This window comes from Arvicola amphibius, chromosome 2 (assembly GCF_903992535.2).
Source record: "Arvicola amphibius chromosome 2, mArvAmp1.2, whole genome shotgun sequence".
NCBI classification, from domain to species: domain Eukaryota; kingdom Metazoa; phylum Chordata; class Mammalia; order Rodentia; family Cricetidae; genus Arvicola; species Arvicola amphibius.
In genome coordinates, this window is record NC_052048.2 from 76,842,865 (window position 1) to 76,853,051 (window position 10,187).

The 10,187-nt window shown below is 47.9% G+C and overlaps 1 protein-coding gene across 1 annotated transcript; it reads right to left on the reverse strand.

Moving 5' to 3' along the window:
* Positions 1 to 5,141: 5,141 nt before the first annotated feature.
* Positions 5,142 to 9,711, reverse strand: Foxi3 (forkhead box I3). Its single transcript, XM_038319315.2, is given in 13 exon segments — positions 5,142 to 5,192; positions 5,194 to 5,673; positions 5,675 to 5,695; positions 5,697 to 5,734; positions 9,038 to 9,106; positions 9,109 to 9,156; positions 9,159 to 9,237; positions 9,240 to 9,289; positions 9,292 to 9,352; positions 9,355 to 9,459; positions 9,461 to 9,506; positions 9,508 to 9,584; positions 9,586 to 9,711. Coding segments are annotated over 13 exon segments (1,251 nt in total).
* Positions 9,712 to 10,187: the final 476 nt, after the last annotated feature.

The following is a 10,187-nucleotide window of genomic DNA, read 5'->3' on the forward strand; positions in this document are numbered from 1 at the left end:
ATACGAGAACAGAAACACGGATTTTATTCTTTCTGATTCCATCCTTTTGAGGGACTTTATTAGATTGTAGCTCCACCTTCCAGCTTCCTTCCCTGCTCTCTGCTCCTAAGCCTCTTGTGGTACAGCTGCCTCCCACTGGCATTTCTCAGGTCTCCATTGCTCAGGTCCAGGCTTCTCCTCTGATTCCCTCCCCACCAGCACCTGTTCCTACTCTCCCGGAATTCCATACCTGGCAACTCTCATCTGGGATGAGGCCTCTCTGACGCGTCCTCACCCCCTTTCCAGCCTCCCACCATCCTAACTGGGCTTTGCTTTTGGTGGTTTCTCTGCAGGAAGGCTACCAGGATGTGGGTCCATAACTAAGCCTCAGGGAGAGTCTGGGGCTGATAGTGACTCGGGCTGGCAGAGGGGCATGCTTGGCTGCACGGAAGTTCTTTCTTCGGAAGAAATGCTTTCACTGCCTCTGCTGAAGGAGTGCTCCTTCCGTGGGCGTGCCGCAGCAGCTGGTTTAGGAGTGTTCTGAACTTCCCCAAACCTGCAAGCCGAGGGACTTGAAGTCTCGCCTGACGCAATGCTGGGGGGGCACTTGATCAAAGGCGGCAGGTGTCTGGTGGAGAATCTCTTCTCTGGAGAACACGGGCAGCCGGGGTGGTATGAAAGGGGGACGGATGGAGTAGAGAATGAGGCCATGGGGGCCCACGGGTTCACAGTGCAGACTAAACACAGCAACAGCATCTACAACTCCCTGGTGTGACTGTGTGGTTTAGGGAAAGTTACTTTTTTTTTTTCTTTTTTTAAATGAGGGGCAGTGTAATCTGATAGGTTATGACATCACATAGTTTAAAAATTTAAAATGTGAGCCGGGTGGTGGCGGCACACACCTTTAATCCCAGCACTCGGGAGGAAGAGGCAGTTGGATCTCTGTGAGTTCGAGGCCAGCCTGGTCTACAACAGTTAGTTCCAAGACAGGCTCCAAAGCTACAGAGAAACCCAGGAAAACAAAAGCAAACAAAATGAAATTAAATGTGTGTGTGTGTGTCTGACTGTATGAATGTGCATCACATATGTAGGAGCCCAAGGAATCAGAAGAAACATCAGATGTGTGAGCCCCCATGTGGGTGCTGGGAACCCAACTCGGTTCTCTGCAAGAACAGTATATATACATTATTTATTATTTTTTTGAAGTGTATGTGTGGGTGTGGGTGCGCGCGTTTTGTTATATTGCTTTCTAAACAGGGTTCTTCTTGTTGTAGCCCTAACTGCCCTAGAATTCACTGTGTAGACCAGGCTGGTCCCAAACTCTGCCCCAAGTGCTGGAATTTAAGGTGTGAGCTATCTCTCCAAACCCACGGCCTCATTTTGAATCCTGATTTGAGCACTTGCCTGAAGCAGTCACTTAGATCACTGATCAGGCCTGGTTGTAGAAACTCCCAGGTCGGGTGATAACTCTCTAATTCATTGTTGTTATGAGGGCTGATACAGTGTTAAGTCAGTTATATAGGTGTTTGGACACCCGCCACCTTCCAGTTGGGTCAATAGTGACACTTGCCTTTTTTTAACATGAGAAAAGGCCGTTCTTAAGGCCTCCTGGAGAGGAATTGAGGAGGGCACTAGTCTGCTGGGCCTCTTTGTGTTTTGTTCCCAAATCTGGCAGGAAATTCCTTTTCTTAGTGGTGCCAGCCACCTAACCCGGTCTAACCGCATGCCCCAGATGACAGCTCTCCATGACAAAGGCAAAGCCAAAGCTAGAACTCTAGCCTACAGGCCAGTCGACCTCCTGCCCCGGGAGAGCACCAGGGGTTTCTTTCTCATTAATGACCCCAGAAGCAGTAGGAAAAAAAGACAAAAGCCAACCAGACCCTAAAGACAGGTGCTTTTCAATCTTCAGAAGGCAGAGAAGGCCCTGGAATCTCCCTTGAAGTTCGGACTCTTTTGTGTTCCAGGCGGCCTTGGTTTGCCTTGGAAGGGATTCAGGCTGCAGAGCTGTTTTCAAAGCCTCTCAGCTGCACTTTTTTTCAGAAAGTTCAAGCGTGGTAGGGGATTTTAAAACACCCAGATGAACCGAGCACAGGATGGCACAGCACTCAGGAAGTGCATGAACAAAACTAAACGTCTGCCTCTGCTACAGTGAGTTTGAGGGCCAGCCTGGGCTTCAAATACTACTTCCCAAACTCCAAATTCTCCTGTCCTGCCGTATCTAAAAGGGCACAGCAGGCCACGGGAAGCAGAGACACATTAACCTCACTAAGTTCACTTCCCAGGGACCCTCGCTACGTATCATAGGGCATTGTGTTCTCAATATTGCTGTAAGCAACCCGAAGTGTGGTCTAGCCCACTTCTAAATTTTCTGATATGGTTCCAAGGCAGGAAACATCATAGATGCAATGCAGCAACTGGGTGCTGGTGCACTTTGACCTGGAATCATCCAGGCCCCAGCTACAACTGCCTTGCTCTGTAAGGTAATGGCTGCAAGAGCCATTTCATACTGGGTCTCAGTCACCTTGCTGCTCCCCACCCCAAGGCATGCAATAGGTCCTCAAAATGCTATCATTCTAGTTTTTAATGTCAACCCAACTACCCAGATGTAGTTCTAATACATTTTGATCCGGTTTGTTTCTTCCCAACTAATCCTCACACTTGATCCCCTTAAGGAGATTTAGGTAAAGGGTTCTTACCAGAGTTAATATGGCCCTATGTGACCACCTTCCCACTCAAGGAAAGCTATTTCTACCGAGTGAGTATGCTTATGGCATCCTTTGATACACGGGACAGCCTAAACAAAGAACTTCTGGGTGGGGCCAAGTTCAAACTTCCAGCTCCAACCTTGGAAATGGACTGCCTATAGCTCCTTCTCCCCCCAAAACATGTTCACCCCGCAGAGTTCCACATGAGGGCAGCCTCAGAGCACCTTTTCTCCCCTTGAGACAGAGTTTCTCTGTGTAACAGCCTTAGCTGTCCTGGAACTCACTTTGTAGACCAGGCTGTCCTGGAAAGCAGATAAAACCTGCCTCTGATGGGATTAAAGGCGTTCTCACCACCACCACCACCTGGCTCGGCACTGTTTTCTTTGGACTATTGTGCACTGGAACTCAGCTTACTCTGTCCTCCACCCCCATTAGAGCCTTATACTAGGAAGGCTACATAAGCACTCTACTACTGTGGCCCATCCGTCCCAGCTCAAGTTTAGCTTCTACCAGAACTGTTCTGTATTATAAATAACATAACACGCATGCCCAAAACCTTCGGGAAGAGTAACTGTTATTCTAGCTCTTTCACCTGGGGATAGGTGGAGCAATTCAATGTCAAAGTCAAACACAGAGTCCCTCTAGTGGCTTGAGTGAAAGGTCATCTGTTTTTGTCCTTCAAGAAAGGCACAGAGGTCAGAAAAGCAGTAATGCCAAAGCCAGGGGCCATCATTCCACTGAAGAGTTTATTGTTAGCATGCAGAGTACTTTCTCGGGGGGAAAAATTCTTTGCAGCTCCAGCAGACATTATAAATTAATTTACAAATATAGAAAGTCCTTACGATTCTTCACATACAAAAATATTAAGAAAATTTTTATGTATAAAGTATGAGTCCAGGTAGTTTCTTTGGTTATCTTTTGCATAACAGTTATTAAGCAACAGTGATGCAATTTGTACATCAGAGGCCATTAAAATCTTCCATACATTTCTAAAACATTTAAACTACATGCTGTGAATTTTAATATACAGGAGGCATAAAATAAAGCCTTGTCTTAAAAAAAACACACCAGGGATCCCCCCCCCCATACAGTTTCATGAGGTTCGTTTCTCACGTCAACATCTGAAGAACATGGTAGCACAGGAGCTTGTAGATTACCTTCATTTTAGTGGTGGACTGTTGCTGTAAATCCAACCGGTCCTGTTTGTTAGCATTCTTTGATCAACTAATGATGTCCAACTGTTTCCTGTAGGATGCTGTGCTAGATTCTCCGCACTACAAGATGATTCAAATGAAGTTACCTCAGAAGTGGGATGGTGGTACTGAAACAAATTATATACATATAACTTTTAAAAGCATTTACCAGAATAGTCTCTCATTAAAAACTGTAAGATTGGTCTGGAAGTAGAAGCACTCAGAGGCAGATCTCTGTGAGTTCAAGGCCAGCATGGTCTATATAGTCAGTTCCAGGACAACCAGGGCTATACAGAGACCTTGTCTCAAAGACCCAACCAAATTAACCTGTAAGATGTCACTGTCAATGAAATACCTAGGGCATAAGCGAAAAAAGGGGTATGATGCCAGGTTTACCACAAGGACCTAAAATATGGTCTCCAGACCTTGTCCCATGTACACTGTGTTTATTATGACGCTGGCATGTTTAAGAACCATCATTTCCTACGTGTGACCTTGGTATGTATGTTACCTGCCATCTCAGAAGAGCACTCATACCTATCACCATGCAGAATCTGGTACTATTGATGGCTTCAGAAACCCAGTATCTTGGAACATAAGGAAACTGCTGTCCAGAAGTAAATGAGTTGACCTTCCAGCTGTATAAACATTTGGCACAAAGCACTCCTGCAGTAGCACCTACTATTTCCAGACAGAGGTAACTTGTGAGCTAGATTCAGAAAGGGTTTCTAGATACAACAGGAAGCAAAGGATATAAAAGATATAAAATTTGAGATTTTTTATAAAAAAAACAAAACAAACAAACAAACAAAAAAACCAAAACCAAAACAAAACAAAAAGCCCTAGATTATCTATCTGGCTTTCTTCGAAAAATCACAATGCTGTCCTGGAGGAAATAACCAGCTGGTCAATCCCCCATGCCTCCAGCTGCCAATGGCTTCATCTTCCCACCCATAACTTCAATGGGCTGTTCCCCCACCAAGCTGCCTGTATACATCTGAGCTTGCTGCTCTGGTATAGAAGTGAATTAAAAAATAGATGCAGTCCTCAGAGTTCTCCCTACTGTCCTAGGACCGAGGAAGGTGCCTTTATCTCCATAGAGACCTGGAGTGTAAGAACTACTCTGGCTACTGTGAGTGTAGTCAGTGCACTCAGCAGCTCACAGACATCAATGCAGAAAGTTCAGTCCTACCCTGGACCTCCTGAATTGAGTCTACATTCAAAGTGGATCTCAAGTGTACATTGACAAAGTCAGAGGAGTGGTTTACATATCAGAGCCATCCCGGGGGTAGATGAGGCCGAAGTTGTAAAAGGGCGCTGCTGAAGGGGCTACTCTGGTCCCCACTGCTGCTGCCAGGAAATGGGCTGTAGTAGGAAGATAGCTGGTTGCTTCCACCCATAGTGCTCAGCTGCATGGAGTCTGGAGAGCTGTCTGGGATGGAAGTGCTGGGGAATGCGCTGGAGGGCAACTGGGTGCCCCCTAGGTGGCGGCGATTGCCTGGGATGGCTCGCTGGGTGCTCCCGCTGCTGGGTTTTCCACTGAGAGCGTTGAGGGTGCTGAGGAAGGTGTTGAGGCACGGGGTGGAGGTGTGTGTGGATGCTCCAGGCGAGGAGGAGGTACTGCTGGTGCCTTCTGTAGGCTCTGGGGACTGAGATGGCCTCAGAGACGAGGGGCTGTCTCCTTCTAGCTTTCCACTCACTCTTAGTCTTGAGGACAGTCCTTCTGACTTTGGTGTTCCTGAAGCCACAGTGAGGTTGCTGTTGGCCTCAGAACGGCGCTTTCGCTTCCGACGGAAAGTTTCCATTGTCGAACATTTTTCTCACAGTTTGGATCTAGAGTCCAGTAATTACCTTTCCCTGAGAAAAAAAACAAAGAGTGAGGGTCCTATTTTTATGTTTGAGCCAGGGTTTCTCTGGGTAGCTCTGACTGTCCTGGAACTTGTTCTGTAGACCAGGCTAGGCTTGCTTGAACTCTTCCACTTGCCTGGGACTCCAAGTGCTGGGATTAAAGGTGTGTGCTCCCACTCCCAGCTTGAAGGTTCTATTTTATTTTTGTGCACAGAATATTGCCCTTAAGTTTCAAAGATGCTTGAGTGGGTGTGTGAAATCACCAACAGCACCAAATCCTAATCAGTTCTATGTTTTTTTCCTATACATACATATACACCTATGACAAGTAAATATATAAATTAGGCAGAATAACATTATAAGATGTTGAATGGGGGTCTGTTTCTGGAGTTAAAGACAGTTTCATATATCTCATGCTGGCCTTAAATTTACTTCGGTCCTGCTGTCTCCCCACCATACCGTTCTATAAGGCTGAGGATCAAAAGCATCAAAAGCAGGGCTTTATCATAATAGGCTGGTATCTACAAATGACTACAACGGACCTAGCCCTCTTTCTCTTTCCTTTCTTGAGACAGGGTCTTGTATAGTCCAGGCAGCCCCCAACTTGCTATGCAGGTGATGAACTAATCCTTCTGCCTCCACTTCCCAAATCCGAGAATTACAGGTTGTGTGCCTCAATGACTGGCTTAGAATTTGCTGCTCAATTATTCTGGACAGCAAATGACCAATTACTAATAAAACAGAGGTTAGGGAATATCACTATAGCCCACATTGGACCACCCGGAAATCAGATTCATTAAATGTTGACCAAGGGTGCTCATTCCACAGTGTCATCCTCCTCTGGAGGGTCTTACTCACTAAGAAAGAGAAATTCAGAATAAGCTGTTGTAGCCAGTTCTACCTTATCTTACCATCACCTGCCACTTCCATTTAAGACCTAATTTTATTCCTGAGGTACCTATACCCCTACCTTCCCATGTAGATTTGCAAAATTATGAAATTCTGGTGCTATCAAAACAGGTAGCTTCCATCCAGATAGTGGTGGCACACGCCTTTAATCCCAGCACTTGGGAGGCAGAATCAGGCGGATCTCTCTGTGAGCTCAAGGCCAGTCTGGTCTACCGAGTTCCAGGACGGCTTCAAAGCTACGAGAAGCTCTGTAACACCCCCCGCCCCCCCAACATACAAATACTAAAAACAAAAAACCAGGAGCTTCCATTTGTTTTCTAAAATAAGGAGGATAGTAAGTTATAACATGTAGTAAATTAACTTAGGCTTAAATGATACCTTGTGTAATAGCTGGCACACAGCAAACGCCTGAACAGTAGTTACTACAATTATTTATGAAGAATTGAATCACATTGGAAAAAAAACAATCACAAAATGTAAAATTATACTAATGAGCATTCAGACTGTAACAACTATACTGACGGGGCTTGTTTGCATTACAAGGGAAACTGGGAAACCGACACCCCTGCTCATCTGAACAGGCTGTGTCTCTGTAGAACCAGTTGTCCACTGGGAAAAATCTCTGCTCGCTTAAAACACAACATGTGTCTTCTGTAGAAAATGCTCTTCAATGACTGAAGGGGAAGACCTACACATCTTAGAATTACCACCCAAATAGGTTCTCCTAATTTTGCTGTCTCCCAGTGTCTTTAAGCTCTTTACAGTGAGTGTGTCAGGGAGAGCTCAAGTGTCCTGCCTCAGCTCTACGGAGAGGGGCACAAGACAGACAAGCCCTCAGTTTCCAGTTGAGAGGCGAGGTGCAGGCTGGTCTACCTACTGTACGCCAAGTTCCACACAAGTGTTGCCATTGTGAGGGCAGATTTAAGTAGACTGGCTCCAAATTTAATTTCTTTCTTTTTGAATCACGGTCTCACTAGACGCAGCCCTGGCTATCCTGGAACTTACTCTGTAGATCAGGCTGGCCTCAACTCTGACTCTGTAAAACAAGAGAGAGGTGTGTGTGTGGTGGGGTACAGTATCTGTAACTATCTGACAGGTCTATTGAGTCACTTGGTATCAGTATCTCCTCCTCTCTCCAGTGCTGGAGAGTAAACCCAAGACCTCATATACCACGCAAGTGGTTCTATTTTTAACTACACTCCTGACCTAACACTGGGTTTTGTCTTTAAAAAAAAATTCCAGATAGCAATATCTTTTAATTTTTTTAAAGATCAAAGGAATACACATGACATGCATAAAAATCTTGGGTGGTTTGAGGCTAAAATAGGGAAGGGCATCTTCAAAACTGCATGCCCTGTCCCAAGTGTCACCACTGGGCACCAATGACTATTACGACATTTGAAATGTGTCCAAATTAAATGTTTTGTAAATATACACAATGAGATTTAAGAGAAAGGTTATTTATGAACCTGACCTTGAACTCTTGATTTTTTTCAGGCTCCCTCCTAAACGATGGGTATAGGAACATAACTTAACAAGCCTAATCACGTTTAACTTTTAAAATTTGGTTTGCACTATACATTATCAGCACTAGAAAAGGAAAAGTCACTTCTGCCCAGAGTGACTTTTTGCCAAGGTTAGGGCTAATCCTAACAATACAACAAAGATCCCCCAATACACAAAAGACGCTGGTAACGTTTAAACAAAACTATAGCTCTCATCTCATTTACAGACCTCCTCTCTCCCTTGCTGTTCTGGGTCATTCAAAAGCCCTCTGATATATTTGGGTTTTTTTCGAGACAGGGGTTCACTGTAGTTTTAGAGCCCGTCCTGGAACTAGCTCTTGTACGCTGGCCTTGAACATCAGAGATCCACCTGCCTCTGCCCCCAAGTGCTGGGATTAAAGGCGTGCGCCACCACCGCCCAGCTTCACTTATCTGATTTTTATCATGAAATCATTGCTCTCGTTAGGTGAATGGGTAGGACGCAATGAAATTCTGAGGCCCCATGTTCTCATTTCACCGTTTGCAACAGGTGATAGAGCACGCTGCTTAAGAGTTCCTTCCTCCCGTCTTTCCTCCAATTTACTTCCAGTAACTAAAGTTGTCCCTTGCAGGCTTGTTCTGTTTTGAGGTCATACTTTTATTTTTTTCTAGCCGGTCAGCCTCGGCCCTGAGCGTAGGGGACCAGCTGTGTTCTCCCTAAGATTTGATACTTACGCATCCCTATCAGACCAGGCTGGGGTGCTCTTTTCCCACATGTTCTCCAGTGATGAGAAGACCGCGTGTCGATTTTCACCACCAGCCGCGCACAGACCCGATTTTGGGCTCTGGCTCAAAGCACCTGTAGGGTGCCCGCTCCGCATCCTCCCCGCCCGGGAAACACCTGCCCTGGCCGTCTCACCTGGGTCGTCCTCGTCGCGGGGCACCTTCTTGAAGCAGTCGTTGAGTGATAGGTTGTGGCGGATGGAATCTGCCAGCCAGCCTTGCTGCGCTGGTAGAAAGGGAAGTTGTCGGCAACGACTGGTAGATGTGGCTGAGGGTGAGCTTGCGCTCCGGAGCGCTCTGGATGGCCATGGCGATGAGCGCCGAGTATGAGTAGGGGGCGGCCGCACCATCTTCATCAGGTCCTCGGGGTTGGTCACCGACAACCATTTAGATCGCCTGGAGCTGCTGAGCCGGCGGGCGAGGCGGGAGCAGCAGCCGAGGGCTGCGCGAAAACCCCGCTGGGGTGCCCAGAAGGTACCAGGGAGCGGCTGGTGGCTGCAAGAAGGGGTCCCGGAGCTGCTCCGGGGGCGGCGGGGCGCCCAGGTAGCCGGCAGCGGAGGGCCGGGCCGCCCACGCCGGGCCCATTGAGCCACAATAGGGGTTGGCGCGGCGGCGGGGCGGCGCGCGTAGTCGGACAGCCGTAGGGTCCCCTGGAAAGTCGAGGGCGCACCGGGCGCGGCGGCGGTGGCGGGGCTGTGAGTAGACGAATTGGTCGCCGCAGTACAGGGCCAATGTCGCGGGCGAGGGCTGGTGCGGCGCGGTCGCGGCTTTGGGAGAACGGGGCTGGCCTCGGTGCTTCGGAGAGAGCATCCCTTGGAGGACCAACCCACGGCCCGCCCCGGCCTTCGCAGAGAGTAGGGACGTGGAGCGCTGGGGAGCTCACCGAGGGCGGGGAACTGCGTCTCTTATACCTGCGGGCTTGCAGAGGCTGGGCGGCTCAGCAATCCACGCCCTTGCCACGCCTCACGTACCCTGAAGCAATCGCGCAGCCTCTTGCCCCGCCAGCCCTGGGTTCTGCTGCTCGCAGCCTTCTCCGGAGTCAAGGTGAAAAGCGCCCTCCATCCTTCCTTCCTTCCTTCATCCGGCCCTGGTGTCCTCCTCCGTCTTAACCAACCTCCCAGCCGTCCTCCCCTCCAGCCTCCCACCCTAGCTCGCGTGCGAATCAACCTACTATAAATGCAGAGTATTGAAACAAGAAGACCCGCCAACGGGACGGCTGTTTCTTTTCTAACAAGTCTCAAAGTTTTAAACTTTTTTTTGGGGGGGGGGGGAGGGTGTAATAAAAA